Source organism: Beta vulgaris, chromosome 8 (genome assembly GCF_026745355.1).
Source record: "Beta vulgaris subsp. vulgaris cultivar EL10 chromosome 8, EL10.2, whole genome shotgun sequence".
NCBI lineage: Eukaryota > Viridiplantae > Streptophyta > Magnoliopsida > Caryophyllales > Amaranthaceae > Beta > Beta vulgaris.
In genome coordinates, this window is record NC_079209.1 from 87330 (window position 1) to 107161 (window position 19832).

Sequence of the window (19832 nt, forward strand, 5' to 3'; positions counted from 1 at the left end):
TGGTAAGCTCTCCTTCATTTTGCGCGTCTTCCCCTCAAGTGTTTTGTCGTCCAATGTATGATCATGGCTCCACAAACATAGTATCAATCCTGGTCCATGCTTTTTCTCATGCTGGGCTGTGTTGTGCTTCAGCTCTGTCCAGTGCCATCCTTGAAGTTTCCTTACGAATTAGTGAATGTCTTATAATCCACCTGTCGCAACTAACAATTATAACAACATTTTACTGACATGTCAAATCTGTATCCGACTCTAATCCTTGCTTATTTTCTGGTGTCGCTTGTTGAATTTGTTGCACCTGCTGGTTGCTGCTGCTTATATAAGTATAACACCTCCCACCTGCAATAGTATTTTTTGGCAACAGGCAAACAAAAGTAAACGCAATATCTTGGTTTTACGTATATGTTGGTACCTGTAACTGAAGTTTTTCGGTTACTAATATGCAATTTTTCAACGTGAAACTGAAATTGATCCAATGTGTATTTTTTCGGGCAAACAAGAATAAACACATAGGTCATATCTCTAGCTCTATAAACCAAAGCATGGGGAACCAATGTCCTTTTCTTCACCTTCAACTACTTTTTAATCTTGTTGCTAAAACATAATAGGAAGCTTATTTGAGGACAAACGGAGTACATAAATGAAAGAAGTTCAATTACAAATACGTGTGGAATTTATGTACTCCATGGTACATAAACGGAGTACATGAGCCAAGAACCTCATCCATGATGTACTTGATACTGTAGCTACACTAGAACTTGGATCTACAAATTCTTAGGTGCTTTTGGAAGCACTTAGAATTATGTGCTTTCAAACACATTATTTGTATATTTTGTCACATATTTTGCCAAATGAGTAAAATTTACAAATATAAAATGTGCAAAAGAAGGTGAGAGGAAGCACCATGGAGGCATTGGATCTCTGAACATTTGAGTTAAGTTTGCGGTAGCTCATCTAAGCTTACATGAACTTAAAACTAGAGCTTGAGCTAAGTTAGAGTTTGTTGACCTCCTGTAATAAGATTTGGTCGAATTTTATGCTACTTTGTTTACAAAAAGCATAACAATGTTTCATACAAGAATTTTTTTTAAAAGATATAAGGACTACTTAAATTAATCGTGCGACTGCCTTAATAAGTTAATATTCATAATTTCATTTGCTATGAATTCTTTATACGATCTAACGAACTACAACATTCCATGTGTCATCGAAGGCAACAAATCTTATAATTATAATTGCAGACACTGTAATCTTTAAAGTATATTATTATGATAGTATAAAAATTTCATGAATTGTTGATTCAAGAGAGGTAAATACGATAATTTACTATGACATCGGCAATAATTATAGAGGACGGTAAGAGTAGCCCAAATTAACCACAATTTTAGCAATAAAACTAGTTATTAGACCCGAGCTATGCCCCGGGTAAGAAAAATTTCACTTATTAATATTGTACTTTGATATGATATCACTAATTACAACTTGGTCTAGTGGTTAAAACTTTAGTACATGAACTTGAGGTCACGGGATCAAAACCTATACCATGCAATTTCTATTTTTTTATTGTACATGGATTACATGAACTAAAACTCCCTAGGGAGAGCGCCACGTGGCACAGTTCCTGGTTTGCGCACGCCTTTTAATATATTAGTATAGATTATGTTAGTCTTCTTTAAAACCAATATTTAGAAAACTAAAAGAATAGAGATCGAACGAGATGTACCAAACAACAATAAATACTTGAGATTAGTAACAATAACGAGTAGAAGAAACGGTTAGGTTAAAAAAATCTATCTAATGTGTAGCATTACAAATTCTCATAAAAAATTAAGAAATGCCTTACTTGATGAGAGGGATTCTTAAGTCTTAACGCGGATGAATAGCCAAAGCAAATGGTCGTACGCCATTTAGCCACCTTTTATTTTTATATTTATATTTGGACTGCAAAATTACATTCCTCCTCTGTTTCTCCTTTATTTGTTGCTCAAAACTGAAGCCTGAAGGAATCGAAAAAGAAGAAAGGAAAAAAAATAAAAAATAAAAATGCCGCTGATATTCACATGAGACTTATAACATATCCGAAAAGTCACCAAATTCTAGAATTCTTTTTGTGTTTGCTGACCAAAGACTCTTCTCCTCTTCAATTTCTGGTTGAATTCCAAAATCTCTGCTTTAAAAAAACACAACAACAAAATCTCTTTTCTCTCATTTGTTTTGTGTTTCTTATATTCTTTGATAACTTCAAGTTGGGGTTTTTATTTCAGTGATTTGGGTTTCATCAGGAAGATCTCACAAAAATGGCAGGTCGTTACGATCCCAACCCTTTTGAGGAAGAAGAAGTTAATCCCTTTTCTGTAAGTTCCTTCACTTATATACCCTTTCACCCTTTTTCTTTTTCTCCTTTTCTTAATTTGATTCAAGATGTTTTTAGGGTAGTTTCCTTTGATTTATTGTTCTTTTAGTTGTTTTTTTTTTTTTGGGTTTTGGGATTTTTCAGATCTGGAGTTAGTGTTTTGTTGCTCTTTAGTACAGTGAGTAATCTTCATTGAGGTTTTTCCAAATTTATGAAACTTTCGTTGTGTAAAATTAGTGAAGGTATATGAACTTTTTGATTTATGGATTGGGGTATTGTTATTGTTTTTTTGGATGAGTTAGGTTGTTGATCCCGATTTCCGGAACGTTGTGTTCGATCCTCCCAACAGTTTGATGCAATATTATGTGTATACAATTAGTTCACATAGACTTGATCATTTCCGATTTATCATGAATGGGAGTAATTCGTTGTAGTAGGCAGCGGATCCATGCCGATTTTCCTGATTTCACAACTAAATCGACGCACCTTTAAGAATCTTACCTGGTTTATTAGACATTATGGTTTAGTGATTGGATGATGTTTAGTTACTCTGAAGTAGTGTGATTATTATTGTGTCGTTGCATTTGACCCTTGAGATGATGCTTATGTGATTTTGCTGGAGTGTTGTCGGGGGGACTAAGAACGTGCATGCTTATGCATCCAACATTACCACTTCCTCATTTTAAAATTGTAGGTTTATATCTCTGAGCTTGATTATTGGAGGATTTAGCAAGCTTGGAAGGACTAGAGACATTGCAGTAGTGAGAAACTTAATTAAGTGCTAATGAAAATCAAAAAGAAATCTCAGAGCATATATATTTTTTCTCATGTTTGATAAATTGACCTTTTGATGTCTCGGTATGAGAAATAGCTAATGTCTACTCATCTCTAGGAACAAGAGAGGAAGGCCAAAGCTTCAGGCCAGTCAAACTTTTCGGGAGGAGCCTTCTATATGACTGTAAGCACTTCTTGATTGACGTACTTCTATATATGAATTATGCAGCTGGTGTTATCCCTCTGTTTTGAAGCCAATATTTTAGAGCACACAAATTAAAGTTATCCATTTGTATGTGACCATGAAGGACCGGAATGAGGGACGCCGGGGGGGGGGTTGTGGGGTGTGTGTTAAACAAATATTATATATATTATATTTTCAATCATTTTATTTGGGAATTGTAGTTTCCCTTGCTAGGTATTTTTTTTGCTGGGCATCATTACAACAATATTTATGTTTGTTTCTCTGTAATGAAAACTTGAAAAGTTTTCTTGTCAAAAAAAAAAAAAAAAAACTTGAAAGGTTTTTTGGCAGTTTTTTGATCATCATTAAGCTATTAATCACTAATTGAGGCCTAAGATAAAAGCCAGTTGTGTTAAGATATGAACATGTTTTATTTGGTTGTATTATTGTGCAAAAGTTAAGCTGCTCGCCTTAGCCAGCTCTTCCTTCATATACAAAATATAATAGCCTTCTCTTAAGTTTACGCTTAACTCGATGATGTAAAGTGGACTCTTAGTAGTTTCAGACTTCTCAAAATGGCAAAATTTCTGCTGGGTCTGTGGAGACTTAAGTTCTAACATGTTCATGAGTGAAAATTATTTAAGAGGAAGAAAAAAAATTTAAGAGTAAGAAAAAAAAATTAAGAGTAAGAAATAGATCTAATAGATAGGAAACTTTTGACAGAATGTTGACAATGAAACATCCAAGACCATCCAGTGGGAAAATCGAACATGAGACTGCATGCTGTCTCGCGCTTATCTAGAATAAAATGTATGACCATTATGACGACATCTAAGTACGGTAAAGAGTGCGCTGATGGCTTTAACCTCTTCTACAATTGTATTAGATTAAAGTTTGAAAGAAACCCGAAAATGTTTTTGGTGGGGTACGTGCCACCCATGTCTACTGTAGATCTTCCCCAGTGTGTAAGCTAGCAGATGAAATTGTACATAGTTTTGTTTAAGTGCCATATGTAATTGTACATTGTAAAGAGTGCGCTGATGGTCTTTAACCTCTTCTACAATTGTATTAGATTGAAGTTTGAAAGAAACCCGAAAATGTTTTTGGTGGGGTACGTGCCACCCATGTCTACTGTAGATCTTCCCTAGTGTGTAAGCTAGCAGATGAAATTGTACATAGTTTTGTTTAAGTGCCATATGTAATTGTACATTGTAAATTTATGGAGTGGCCGGAGGATGTGGTGAACCCACTTGTAATACAGTAAAATAGACCAAGGGAATTAAAGGAAAACTGAGGAAAGCTTAGAATTGATAAACCCAGAAATGGGTGGGGATAATGTACTGCATTCGAAAGGCAGACTCTCTCCAATTACAAATATCTTGGCTAATTTCTGAATGCCTTAATTCCTTACTCTACCTTGCTATTTATAGAGCTACCTTAACAGAAAGATGCTCCTCTCTTACACCTCAGCACATACTTTCTCTATAACGAATTCCGTATGACACAGCAAATCTATTTCTCATAATTAACAGAATGACAGAAACATTCTTCTAGAACACCCCTAAGGTGTTGATTACCGATTTACCCTCCTGCTGTAAGTAAAACGAATGGGAGGTCTGGGTGAGTGTATTGCAGAGAAGTGGCACTAACTCGACATGCTAAATAATGCAACTATGAGCTGAATTGCACCATGGTACTCAACCACCATTTGGTATCCTTTTCACTTCAAACAAATCATGCCTTTAGTTTTTAGAGGACTAGTAGTCTAAGTACTTCCTCCATGTTTAAATAGTTGTACATTCTATACTTTAAATATTTGATGAATTTTGTCTTCAATATTCCATGTACTTCCTTTGTCTTTCAATAGTTGCACCCAGGGGAAATGACACACATATTAGAGGTAGTTGTTCAAAGGTATAATGAAAATATTAAACAAATCACATGTGAGGAGAAAGCCTCTCCCAAAAAGGAGATGGTACAATTCATTCAATATACCCCAACAAAGAATATGGTACAACTATTAAAAAGCAAAAGTGTTACTTTTTAATTGCTATGTTTGGTGGAAAGGGATACGCTCATTGTTCATGGGTGATATGGTATGAAGATAGAAATATGACATTTATGATAATAATTAGTTATGAATGTCTGGCCATGTACGTGAGAGGCTTAGACATGTCATTATTTGAGCATTAGATACAACTATCTTTTAAAATAGTTTTGGCTATGTAGAGTATCATAAATATGACTTTGTCTAACTTAAATTTCTAGACTCTTATAACGAATCCGTGGATTGTGCTTCGGGAGCACAATGAGAACTTTGCTCCCACAATACAAAGTAGAATATTTACGAAAACGAAAACGAACATTTTACTGTTGAAGTGGAACATTACAAGAATTCACTTATGCAAATAAACATTTTACTGTTGAAGTGGAACATTACAAGAGTTCACTTATGAAAACGAACATTGTACTGTTGAAGTGGAACATTACCAGAATTCAATTATGAAAATGAACATTTTACTATTGAAGTAGAACAATACAATAATTCAATTACAAAAATGAACATTTGCTCATCAAATATAGAACATGTTTTCAAGGAAAATAAAACATATTTTTTCCTCAAAAATAAGCTTCAAATGAACATTTTTTAAAATAAAACATTTGCTTATCGAAAAATAGAACACTTTTTACGGAAAACAGAACATAATTTTCTGCTGAAAAAAGCTTAAAACGGACATATACTGAGATAGAACATTTGCTCATAAAAATTAAACAATTTTCATGGAAATATTTTTTGCTGAAAAATATGCTGAAAATGAACATTTGTTATAATAGAACATTTGCTCATTGAAAACAGAACAATTTTCACAGGGAATTGAACATACTTTTTCGCTGAAAAATATGCCTAAAATGAACATTTGTTGAAATAGAACATTTACTCATCGAAAATGGAATAAATTTACTGAGTGCACCGTGCTCTTGGGAGCACAATAGAATTTTAATTTTATAACCCCTTTGGCTAATCTGCCATGAATGCATTTTTTTCTATATGAATATTGATCTGCTGTAAAATTGTTGATTTTCAGATATCAATAGTAAAAGGATCTGTTTAGTCCTTTTTTATGGTTATTACCTTGGCATGTTTTTTATTTTATATTAGTCCTTATGTTTTTTGAGCTAAATGGTTACTATGAGTCTTTCTTAATTCTTTTTTTTTTTGGGAATCCATATTGATCTGCTCGATTGATAAAAACATTCTCCTCGGGTTGTGTAGAATCCTGGGAGTGTTCCTCCGGCCTCAAATTCAAGGCTTTCACCTCTTCCACCTGAGCCAGCTGATTTTTACAATCCTACTGCAACAGTTGATATTCCTCTTGATTCAGGAAAGGTAGCTGCATTTATTCTCATGTTGAATGTTGTCTGCTATTCTGTCACGTTAACTTATTTGGAGTGTTTGCTAGTTATGACTTTACAAATTAATTACATCTGCCCTTTCTCAACGCATTTCTTTAGACAAAGACTCCGTTTTTCCCTCTTTTCGATAGTAAATATTTCTCAAGCCGTGGAGTGTAAACAAAACCCATGTTTGAATTGAAATTGAGATACTGATGCAAGTTCTTCCTAATATAGGATTTGAAGAAGAAAGAAAAAGAGCTTCAAGCAAAAGAGGCTGAATTGAGAAAGAGAGAAGAGGTAAGTTTGTATGCAATGATTTCAAAGCAATGTGTTATTGATATTCGGTTTACTTTTAAGGACTTGGTAGACATATCTATTTTTGTATGTAGTCATCTACTTGCAGAACACTTGTAAGGAAGTTCTAATTATCATCAGTGCTGTAGCAAAGGTGATACATTACTGGAGTGTTGGTGGCATAGTTCAATCTTTTGACAAGTGATGTTTACCATTATTCCATCTGATTGCTTCTTCCCTTTAGTGTACATGTTCAGGCATGCAGTGGCCTAATATGGGCTCATAATTTTAGTTGTGGATCTAGGTCTTTTGTGCAGTTTCTACTGTCTTTGTGACCAACTACATATCTTCTTGAATGATGCAGGCACTCAAACGGAAAGAAGATGCTGCTCAACGAGGTATACTTATCTGTTTGTTTAGCCCACATGCATCTTTCATCTTTGCCGTGTTCTCCCTATGGGTTATCAAAAATTGATGTGCAGGAGTAAGGATGCTATTTGCTAATAGCCATCTTTACAGTTTGAAGCTAATACATACTATAACTTTGCAGCTGGAATTGTTATTGAAGAGAAGAATTGGCCTCCATTTTTCCCAATTATACATCATGACATTGGAAATGAGATACCGATTCATCTGCAGAAGTTACAATACACAGCTTTTTCAACACTGCTAGGTCTGTTCCCCTCTCCTCCCGCCTTTTTATTTGTATAGATGTGATAATGGAAAAGTACTTCTAAATTGCAGTAGGTTGTATGAGAGGTCTCAGTAACCCTGGGGAAAACTTTACATTTCTTTTTTTGTTAATAATCTTTATGCTTCTCTAGCCCACGGTTCCATTTTACAAAGTTGAGGACTTATCAGTGGATAAGTGGTGGTTGTTTTCAAGTTGGCTACCTTGCTATATACTCCTAGGGATACTGAACTTGTGTGCCATTGCAAATGCTTCTGCCTGACTGATGTTTGGTTTCACTATCCTGGTTACTCGATTTGACATTTTTCTGTGTTTGGACATTATTGTAGGATTGGCATTATGTCTCACCTGGAACATTGTAGCAGTTACTACAGCTTGGATAAAGGGTGGTGGTGAGTTTATGCTTGTGCTACTTGTCCTTGCTGTGCTACAATATAAGTTCTGCTGCTGATTTGTGATATATGGTACATTCTAATTGTTCTAACTCATGGCTTGTGCCAGATGCAACTATATGGTTCCTTGCTATTATCTACTTTATATCGGGTATTCCTGGTGGATATGTCTTGTGGTACCGTCCACTTTACCGGGCTTTTAGGTACTTGTTACTTGCTTATTTGTGACTCATGAAGGTATTTGTATATTGTTTTGAGTTATGATCCACTGAATATTTCATACAACAATCGTTTTTCTGCAGGACTGAAAGTGCTTTGAACTTTGGATGGTTTTTCTTGTTTTATCTGGTAATACTCTTAGACTCTGATTATGGCTGGCTGTGGTTCATCTTGAATTAAACACTCGAATTATCTCCAAGTCTCCCATTTCTTGCAGATTCACGTCGGCTTCTGTATTTTCGCTGCCGTTGCTCCTCCTATCATCTTTAAAGGAAAATCCCTCGCGTAAGTGCTGTAATATATACAGCCTCAACAGAGTTGTTAGGCTAGAGTGTTCTTCTGCATTATCTTGATGATTCAAACCTATAATGTCCCTGCTATTGAAAAACATGCTCTGAGAAGTTGACATGTATAAGAACATGACATCTTTGAAGGGGGATTTGCTTTAAGATTCGGCTAACCCGTGTTCTATTTCAACAGAGGAATCCTTCCAGCCATTGATCTTATTGGCGGGAATGCCTTAGTTGGGGTGAGTTCGAATCCTTATTTCGTTATATCTAGCTTGTACATTATCCTTTGTCCTTAATTACTGGAACACAAGTAAAACATCACAAAAGATAGCTGGAAGCTAGGTATGGTGTACCCCCTCCGTTCCCCAAAAGATTACCCATTTGCTTTCTTTCAAACCAAACATCACAAACACTTAACAATAAATTCTCGCCAATGTACAAGAAAAAAAGTTATGTGGGATCTTGTAGGATTCATCTCAATGTATACTCTAAATTTTCTTTTCCCCCCATAATTTCAATATGCATAATCAAATATATAAAACTACGTCAAAAATTGTGTGTCGGTGGAGATTGTAAAAACAAGAGTAAATGACAACCTTTTGGGGGGAGGGAGGCAGCAAAATTTCCGGTTACCGCTTTTGCCTTGCCACTTTTTGACGCATACAGCATATGACATTCATACATCCTGGTAGCTGCAGGATCTTTGCTGGAGTCGATATCGGGTCGATTGTGAATGCTCTTAATAACGCTGATTTAATTTTCTATCAACTTGTTTTGTAGATTTTCTACTTCATTGGATTTGGACTATTCTGCCTTGAGTCAGTGCTGAGCGTATGGGTTCTCCAGGTATTCTTCTTAATTCCCTTTTTTCTTATTTTCTCTACTTGAGATTATTGTATAGTTTCTTTTTTCTGTCGACTGTCATGGAGATTATTGTATAGTTAATAATTATTCAATTTGCTAACAATAAAAACAATATGAATGTGCAGCAAGTATACATGTATTTCCGTGGCAGTGGCAAGTCAACACAAATGAGGCAGGAGGCTGCTCGAGGCGCAATGAGAGCTGCATTTTGATGCCATTCATTCAGTAATATATTGACTCCAAATAGTTGCCCTTTGTGTATGGTAGAGACCCAAACCCAGTTTTCAGATCTCATTTCATACGTGTTATATATGATTATTTCTTTGTTTGCCTTTTCCATTTATGATGTTGGTGACTCAGAATAGTGCGAGGATTGTTTCTGTACACAGTTTTAGGTCCATTAATTCTGATTTGCACTTTTGATAGTTGAAACTGAAAGGTTCATTTTTCAATTGCAGTGTGTACACTGTACAGTGATTGTGTTTCGTCCATATCAAGTCAATTGCAATGTATGTACATATATATGATCACATTTTTGTAGCAAAGACTAATTGCTGCACATTTTGAGACGTTAGAGCTCGTTTCTGGCACTAAATACCTAGAGACTTATTATCTTTGCAAAACAAACATAAGCGAACAACTACTTTGAAAGTGGTTGAGATAATGTGACAATTTTCTTTTCCGAACACTTGGTGTGTAGTGAAAGGACTTTATGTTTATTTGAAAAATACAAGGCAAATAGAAGAATGAATTGTGCTACCTAGGTCTGAAGTTCATAATTGTCATCATCCATTTCATGATCCATCAAAAGCCAAGAACCATCTGATTGTTGAACCATGCCCTTATTCCTCAAAGTCCACCAAAAAGCTGGGATGAGGTACTCGTCCTTTAGATTATCCCAATGCTTATTAAGTAGTGAAAGATCACGATCTACTACCAACTTGAACTCTTCTTCACTACCTTGACCTCCTGCAATTCCATGCAAGTAAGCTTCTGAATTGTGCCAAGTCCAGAAATTCCCAGGGAACTTGAGGTACGGAGATCTGATTGTGTCGATCGACAGCTCCTTTCCAACATGGCAATAGCCAATTGGTGGATAATGCAAGACAACGTCTAGGGCATTACAGACTCTTAAGAGCTTAAGACTGTGATCATACTTTGAGATGATATTTTTAAAGTTGAAGTCTCCTACACGGGGGCTGGCAAACAATATGGCTGTTACCAAGCATGGATTTTTCGGGGAAGATTTAGGGATATTTATGTTGTTAGCAACTAAATCAACCGCGTTCAGTGTTGCAAGTGCTGCACCCATACTGTGGCCTGTTATTGTTATGCTAATCTCTTCATTCTTGTATTGTTCCATCAAGCTTTGGATCTCAAGTAAAACCTGTATTAAATACAACCAAAAATGAAAAGAAGAGGTTGATAATTCTTTACTACAACTATACAAGCACATGTACGTGCATATATAGTGTTCAGGTAGATATCTATCTATTAAGAGAGAAAACTTGGAATTTGTTCTTATTGTGAATCAATTGCGAGGAGAGGATGATATATTGGAGTTTCTTAAGTAAGTTTTGCCTCTGTTTCTTGTGATACAAGAAAAAAATGTGGGACATAGATTTAGACTGAGCAAGTGGTACTAAAAAATCTATAAAATGGTTTGGTTATGGAACAAACTATGACATATAAATTTAAGACTATGAAAACCTTGTTTAACATTAGGGAATAACGAACGTTGGCTAATTGTTATTAATCATTCTTCCAATATGAATAAATTTTCATCTTACAAGTATATGTATCATTCACATGAATACAATCTATACAGAAAAAAAAAGGATAAATCGTCTGACCTGATCTCTAGCACTAGTCTTGTTGAATGGAGACCTAGGATCATCCGAAGTATAGATAGAGTACCATCCTTGGTGCACCTTAGCCTTAGCCTTATCATGATCAGCAACATCACCATCTCCAACAACATCAGAAGCTGAAACTTGAAGAAATTGCAAATTATTAACCCACTCTAAAGACTGTATACTCCCTCTCCAAGCTATAACTATGTCTCTCCTCCCCAAGGACGCCACGGCCGTGTCCTCCGCCACAGCTACATACCCTATAAAATTAGACTCTTTACTCCATGCCTCTCTAGATGATGACTTCAATATGAAGGCATCAGGCACATCTATCCCTGAAGTTGCATACAAATATTTTGTAACGCGGTACTTGTATGGATCATTATTTCCCTTTACTAGTCCGACTTTTGAGAAAAAATCCTTCTTTGAGTAAATACTACTACCACCATATTTTGATAGTTTGGAGCTATTAAAAGTATCATAAGTCGATTGACTCATTTCTCCATAATGGATAACATATCGTCGAAGATCCATGTCGAGGGGGCTTAAGAGGCCATCCCAATTATTTTCACCACTAAGCTCTTTCCATTCTTTGGCAATGTGATGAGACTTCATCTTCCTCTTCCTCTTCCTCTTCCTCTTCCTCTTTTTCTAACATAAATACATCTATCGTTGTCCTAATATGTATAACAAAGTCGTTCTGTCCTTACACATGCATTAAGCATGCATGTTGCTATTAACTAATGCTGGTGCTAGCATTGCGATAGCATTCCATTTCTCTACTCCTTTTTTTTTGGTTTGGTAACAAGGTGAGCAATAGAACAAGCTTTATATATAGATCACGCAAAAAGAAAATGTGAACAGTAACCCATCATGCATGGTTAATTAGCTATGCGATCTTGGTAAGTCTAGCGTCACAAGGCAATGTATATATTATGTATTTAGTTAACTATTCTCGGAAGCAGAGGGGTAGATGAGGGTGTGCAAGGAGAATCATGGGCATAAAACAACCTTAGATATTATTTATGATTGGGCACAATCATAAACCGAATATGGAGCAGAGGAAGTACTCCTATTTTTATCATTCTTACTTATTTCTTGTGCGCGTCTCTAAATATTTAATTTCTCCTGCTTTCCTCCTCCCTATCTTCTTCTCTCTCCTTTCTCCTCTTCTTCTTCCTCCTGATGCCTTCCTTAGTCTTCTCATAGCTTTATCATTCCCCAAAAAAGGAAAAAACCACAGTTAACATGAAACTAAACCCTATTATTTAAAGCTAAGTGATATACCATGTATGAAGACCATTTTCGCATAACCTTATTGTCTACAATCTCCATATTTACAACCTCAAAAAATGAGGAGAATTGAATATCTATATAACCAACTATGCATAGTCCAAAATACTACCCAGCTAAAATAATATACAAAAATATATCTAACTATTAACTATATATATAGAGAGAGAGATGGACTAAAGAACCTATTAACTTAAGGGTGATTACTTACCGTCCGCATTTTACTAAAATCTTTGAGATTTTAGACAATGGAAAGGAACATAAAAACATTCATATATTCGTTCCAAGTCATGAAAGTCCTTTCTAATTACCTTCCATGTCCTTAAGAGGCAATCCATGGCGTATGGAGTCCGAGCCCCGGAAAAGTCTGAAAGCGTGCATAATAACCTTCAATTTTGGCTGTTTGAGGAGAATTTGACTCCTCCGGGTCCGGTCATATTTTTATTTTTCTCCCAAAACCTTCCGAGGGGTGCCAACATGACTTGTAACATAGCCCGAGTATCCGGTACCCTTTGTGTTGCGTCAAAAAGCCTCTAAACACCCCCCATTTATTCATTTCTCGTGCAACCCAAAATTGCAACCGAAAGGAACGTGAAAGCATTCATATATTCGTTCGTTCCAAGGTATGTGAGTCCTTTCTAATTACTTTCATGTCCCTATGAGGCATCCCATGTCGTATGGAGTCCGAGCCCCAGAAAAGTCTGAAAACGTGCATAACAAACCTTCAATTTTGGCTGTTTAGGGAGAATTTTTAACTCCTCCAGATCCGGTCATATTTTCTCTCGAAACCCTCCATGTGGTGTCGAAATAACTTGTAACTTAGCTCGGGTGCTCGGTACTCTTTGTGTTGCCTCAAAAGGCCTCTAAACACCCCACTTATTCATTTCTCGTGCAACCCAAAATTGCAACCGAAACGAACGTTAAAGCATTCATATAGTCGTTCCAATCCATGTGAGTCCTTTATAATTACCTTACATATCCCTAGGAGGCATCCCATGGCGTCTGAAATCCGATCCCCAAAAAAGTCCAAAAGCGTTCGTAATAACATTGAATTTTCGCTGTTTGGGGAGAATTTTGAACTCCTCCCGGTCCGGTCATATTTTTCTCCCGACATTACTTGGTAACTTAGTCTGGGTGCTCGGTACCCTTTGTGTTGCCTCACAAAGCCTATAAACATCTACTAATTCATTTCTCGTGCAACCCAAAATTGTAATCGAAACGAACATGAAAGAATTCATATATTCGTTCAAAGCCAGGGGAGCCCTTTCTAATTATCTACAATGTTCCTAGGAGGCATCCCATGGCGTATGGAGCTCGAGTTTCGGAAAAGTCCGAAAGCGTGCATAATAACCTTCAATTTTGGCTGTTTGGGGAGAATTTTGAACTCTCCTCCGGATCCGGTCATATTTTTCTCCCCAAACCTTACAAGCGGTGCCTGCATGACTTGTTTACTTACTCGGGTGCTCGACACCCTTTGTGTCGCCTCAAAAAGCTCTAAATACCAAATTTACACATTTCTCATGCGACCCAAAATTGCAACCGAAACGAACATGAAACCATTCATATATTCGTTCCAAGCCATGGGAGTCTATTCTAATTACCTCCCATGTCTCTAGGAGGCATCCCCTGATGTCTGGAATCTGAGCCCCGGAAAAGTCCAAAAGCGTGCATTACCTTCAATTTTGGTTGTTTGATAGAATTTTGAACTACTTCGAGTCTGGTCACATTTTTCTTCCAAAACCTTCGAGGGGCGCCGACACGACTTGTAACTTTTCCCCGGGTGCGCGGTACCCTTTATGCTGCCTCAAAAAGCCTCTAAACACCCCAGTTATTCATTTCTCGTGCAACCCAAAATTGCATCCGAAAGGACCGTGAAAGCACTCATACATTCGTTCCAACGCATGTGAGTCCTTTCTAATTACCTTCCATGTCCCTAGGAAGTATCCCATGGCATATGGAGTTCGAGGTCTAGAAAAGTCTGTAAGCGTGCATAATAACCTTCAATTTTGGCTGTTTAGGGAGAATTTTGAGCTCCTATGGGTCCGGTAATATTTTTATCCTGAAACCTCCGAGGGGTGCAGACCTGACTTGTAACTTAGCCTGGGTGCTCGGTACCCTTTGTGTTGCCTTAAAAAGCTTCTAAACACCTCACTTATTCATTTCTCGTGCAACCCAAAATTGCAACCGAAACGAACATGAAAGCATTCATATATTCGTTCCAAGCAATGGGACTCCTTTTTTATTACCTCCCATGTCCTTAGCAGGTATCCCATGGCGTCTGGAATCCGACCCCCGAAAAAGTCCGAAAGCGTATATAATAACCTTCAAATTTGGTTGTTTGGGGAGAATTTTGAACTACTTCGAGTCTGGTCATATTTTTCTTCCAAAACCTTCCGAGGGGTGCCGACATGACTTGTAACATTTCCTCGGGTGCTCAGTACCCTTTGTGTTGCCTCAAAAAGCCTCTAAATATTAAACTTATTCATTTCTCGTGCAACCCAAAATTGCAACCGAAACGAACATGAAAGCATTCATATAATCGTTTCAAGCTATGGTAGTCTTTTCTAATTACCCCCCATGTTAGTAGGAGGCACCCATGTCGTATGTAGTTCGAGGTTTAGAAAAGTCTGAAAGCGTGCATAATAACCTTCAATTTTGGCTGTTTAGGGAGAATTTTTTGAACTCCTCTAGGTGCGATCATATCTTTCTCCCGAAACCCTCTAGGTGGTGCAAAAATGACTTGTAACTTAGCTCAGGTGCTCCGTACCCTTTGTGTTGCCTCAAAAGGCCTCTAAACACCCCACTTATTAATTTCACAAGCAACCCAAAATTGCAATCGAAACGAACATGAAAGCATTGATATATTCGTTCAAAGCCATGGGAGTCCATTCTTATTATCTATAACATCCCTAAGAGGCATCCCATGGCGTCTGGAGTCTGAGCGCCGGAAAAGTCCGAAAGCGTGCATAATAACCTTCAATTTTGGCTGTTTGGGGAGAATTTTGAACTACTTCGAGTTTGGTCATATTTTTCTCCCAAAACCTTCTAAGGGGTGCCGACACAACTTGTAACTTTTCCCGGGTGCTCGGTACCCTTTGTGTTGCCTCAAAAAGCCTCTAAACACCTCACTTACTCATCTCTCGTAAAACCCAAAATTGCAACCGAAACGAACATCAAATCATATATATTCCTTTCTAATTACCTCCCATGTCCCTAGGAGGCATCCCATTGTGTCTGGAATCCGAGCCCCGAAAACGTCCGAAAGCGTGCATAATAACCTTCAATTTTGGTTATTTGGGTAGAATTTTGAACTACTTCGAGTCTGCTCATATTTTTCTTGCAAAACCTTCCGAGGGGTGCCGACACGGCTTGTAACTTTTCCCCGGGTGCGCGGTACCATTTATGTTGCCTCAAAAAGCCTCTAAACACCCCAGTTATTCATTTCTCGTGCAACCCAAAATTGAATCCGAAAGGAACGTGAAAGCACTCATACATTCGTTCCAAGGCATGTGAGTCCTTTCTAATTACCTTCCATGTCCCTAGGAGGTATCCCATGGCGTATGGAGTTCGAGGTCTAGAAAAGTCCGTAAGCGTGCATAATAACCTTCAATTTTGGCTGTTTAGGGAGAATTTTGAGCTCCTATGGGTCTGGTAATATTTTTATCCTGAAACCTCCGAGGAGTGCAGACCTGACTTGTCACTTAGGCTGGGTGCTCGGTACCCTTTGTGTTGCCTTAAAAAGCCTCTAAACATCTCACTTATTCATTTCTCGTGTAACCCAAAATTGCAATCGAAACGAACATGAAAGCATTCATATATTCGTTCCAAGCAATGCGACTCCTTTCTGATTACCTCCCATGTCCCTAAGAGGCATCCCATGGCGTCTGGAATCCGAGCTCCGGAAAAATCCAAAAGCGTATATAATAACCTTCAAATTTGGTTGTTTGGGGAGAATTTTGAACTACTTCGAGTCTGGTCATATTTTTCTACCAAAACCTTCCGAGGGGTGCCGACATGACTTGTAACTTTTCCTCGGGTGCTCAGTACCCTTTGTGTTGCATCAAAAAGCCTCTAAATATCAAACTTATTCATTTCTCGTGCAACCCAAAATTGCAACCGAAACGAACATGAAAGCATTCATATAATCGTTTCAAGCCATGGTAGTCTTTTCTAATTACCCCCCATGTTAGTAGGAGGCATCCCATGTCGTATGTAGTCCGAGGTTTAGAAAAGTCCGAAAGCGTGTATAATAACCTTCAATTTTGGCTGTTTAGGGAGAACTTTGAACTCCCCTGTGGGTCCGATCACATGTTTCTCCCGAAACCCTCTAGATGGTGCCGAACTCACTTGTAACTTAGCTCAGGTGCTCGGTACCCTTTGTGTTACCTCAAAAGGTCTCTAAACAAACATGGAAGCATTGATATATTCGTTCAAAGCCATGGGAGTCCATTCTTATTATCTACAACATCCCTAAGAGGCATCCCATGGCGTCTGGAGTCTGAGCGCTGGAAAAGTCCGAAAGCGTGCATAATAACCTTTAATTTTGGCTGTTTGGGGAGAATTTTGAACTACTTCGAGTTTGGTCATATTTTTCTCCCAAAACCTTCTAAGGGGTGCCGACACAACTTGTAACTTTTCCCCGGGTGCTCGGTACCCTTTGTGTTGCCTCAAAAGGCCTCTAAACACCTCACTTACTCATCTCTCGTGCAACCCAAAATTGCAACCAAAATGAACATGAAATCATTCATATATTCGTTCCAAGCCATGGGAGTCCTTTCTAATTACCTCCCATGTCCCTAGGAGGCATCCCATGGTGTCTGGAATCCGAGCCCCGGAAAAGTCCGAAAGCATGCATCATAACCTTCAATTTTGGTTGTTTGGTTAGAATTTTGAACTACTTCGAGTCTGGTCATATTTTTCTTCCAAAATCTTTCGAGGGGTGCCGACACGACTTGTAACTTTTCCCCGGGTGTGCGGTAGCCTTTATGTTGCCTCAAAAATTCTCTAAATACCACACTTATTCATTTCTCGGGCAACCTAAAATTGCAACAGAAACGAACATGAAAGCATTCATATATTCGTTCCAAGCCATGGTAGTCTTTTCTAATTACCCCCCATGTTAGTAGGAGGTATCTGATGGCGTATAGATTCCGAGGTCTAGAAAAGTCCGTAAGCGTGCATCATAATCTTCAATTTTTGCTGTTTAGGGAGAGTTTTGAGCACCTTTGGTTCTGGTCATATTTTTATCATGAAACCTCCGAGGGGTGCAGACCTGACTTGTAACTTAGCCTGGGTGCTCGGTATCCTTTGTGTTGCCTTAAAAAGTCTCTAAACACCTCACTTATTTATTTCTCGTGCAACCCAAAATTGCAACCGAAACGAACATGAAAGCATTCATATATTCGTTCCGAGCAATGGGACCCCTTTCTAATTACCTCCCATGTCCCGAGGAGGCATCCCATGGCGACTGGTATCCGATCCCCGGAAAAGTCCGAAAGCGTATATAATAACCTTTAAATTTGGCTGTTTGGGGAGAATTTTGAACTACTTCGAGTCTGGTCATATTTTTCTACCAAAACCTTTTGAGGGGTGCCGGCACGACTTCTACCAAAACCTTTTGAGTAGCAGTAGCGGTGTTCAGTGGCCGTGTTCAGTGGGGGTGGAGGAGAGACAGAAGGAGAAGGTGAGAGAGACAGATGTTGCATGAAAGAATGAGGGGTCAAGGAAGGAAGTGAAAGAGAGGAGAGAGAATGGTTTGAAATGAGAGAATGGTTTGAAAAAGAGAGGGAAGGGGGTAAAAAAAAGTCTTCATCGTAAAATCAAGTCAATGCCGGAAAATGGTCGAAGAGTCTGATCTGACAAGAAAATCGCATTAAAGGTGGTTTCTCACAAAAAAATTATAAGGTTGTTTCTCACAGAATGACACTTTTGAAAGGTTGTTTCTGAAAAAAAAAAAAAACTCAAAACAAAATACAGATTTCCCTATTACGAGACGACCTCCACCAAGCAAAATACTTTCTTGTATACATACTAATGGAATTTACATATGTCATGCACCACAAGAAACTTTCTCAAAATTCACCATGTAAAGTACCGTAATAGTACGGCCATCTCGTTATTATATCTATATGTGAATCTTTCATCGGTAACGAGAAACTCAAGGAGATATATGAAGAGTTTATATGATACACCATAGACATACAATAATAATGATATAATTCTGTCAAAAAAAAAAATAATAATAATGATATAAAGGAAAAGTCAAGATATATACACTTTAACACTTCATATGCTGTTCAATTGTTCATCAAACATGTAAGGATCGGCATGTGGACATAACCCTACGAGCATTTATTGGAATCATAGACTATGAAAACACGAAATTTTGCATACATCAAACATGGGGTGGGGCCGTGGGGGTACATACAATTTGACGCGGAATTCCAGAGAGAAAAACGTATTTGGAATAAATGCTGGCAAACCACTTCACATGATCTTAGGCTCCGTTTGGTAGGACGTAAAACATTTTCAGTGTAAAATGATTTTCATGGAAAACAATTTACAATGAAAAACACAATTCCAAAATTAGTTTTTCGTTGTTTGGTTCGATGTAAGAAAAATGATGAAATGAAAGGGAAAGTAAGGAGGTAGTGAGAGGAGTGTACAAGAGAGATAAGGAAAATAATTTTCCCTTCCTTTTGAAAGGAAAATGGTTTTCCATCATTGGGAGAGTAATTTTACCCCAAGGAAAAATGGTTTTACACTCTTTTGCCAACCAAACAATGTAAAACTGAAAATAAAGGAAAACAGTTTTCCGGGAAAACGTTTTACGTCCTATCAAATGGAGCCTTAATCTCTTAATTTTAGTATATCTAACTAGTTATTAGGCTCGGACTATACCCGTGTAAAAAAAAAATTATTTATTAATATAATACTTTGTTATAACGGATGTGAGAGAGAATCAAATAACGAATTCAAAAGCAATAAAAACAGACACCAGAATTACGTGGTTCACCAATTTGGCTACGTCCACGGCAGAGAGAGAATATTTTATTGATGATGATGATGATAACCTAAGGAATACAGAGTTACAGATGTTATATAGGCTATCTTAGTCGAATAAACGACCTAGGGTAAATCGGAAATTTAACTCGTCTAATAACAATTAATGAAAACACGAGTCGCAATCTATCCACAGAACCGCGAGTCGAGGAATTGACTGCGTGTCTCGG

The 19832-nt window shown here is 37.6% G+C and overlaps 2 protein-coding genes across 3 annotated transcripts; one reads left to right on the forward strand and one right to left on the reverse strand.

Moving 5' to 3' along the window:
* The first annotated feature begins 1954 nt into the window (after positions 1-1954).
* Positions 1955-9927, forward strand: LOC104909091 (secretory carrier-associated membrane protein 3). Of its 2 annotated transcripts, XM_010698285.4 has the most exons (14): positions 1955-2147; positions 2262-2351; positions 3243-3308; positions 6583-6696; positions 6939-7001; positions 7363-7396; positions 7549-7671; positions 8019-8081; positions 8191-8284; positions 8384-8429; positions 8518-8585; positions 8781-8829; positions 9371-9436; positions 9580-9927. In XM_010698285.4, the coding sequence occupies exons 2-14, from the start codon at positions 2295-2297 to the stop codon at positions 9664-9666; spliced, it is 930 nt and encodes a 309-aa protein (XP_010696587.1). In that variant the 5' UTR covers positions 1955-2147; positions 2262-2294; the 3' UTR covers positions 9667-9927. The 2 variants fall into 2 exon arrangements, with proteins under 2 accessions (XP_010696587.1, XP_019102739.1); XM_019247194.3 differs by having other exon boundaries at positions 1955-2351.
* On the reverse strand, positions 9672-11922 carry LOC104909090 (phospholipase A1-IIgamma). Its single transcript, XM_019247181.3, has 2 exons — positions 11308-11922; positions 9672-10841 (listed from the first exon to the last, which is right to left on the reverse strand). Exons 1-2 carry the CDS (start codon positions 11920-11922, stop codon positions 10215-10217), a joined length of 1242 nt encoding a protein of 413 aa, XP_019102726.1. The 3' UTR covers positions 9672-10214.
* Between the last annotated feature and the right edge of the window lie 7910 nt (positions 11923-19832).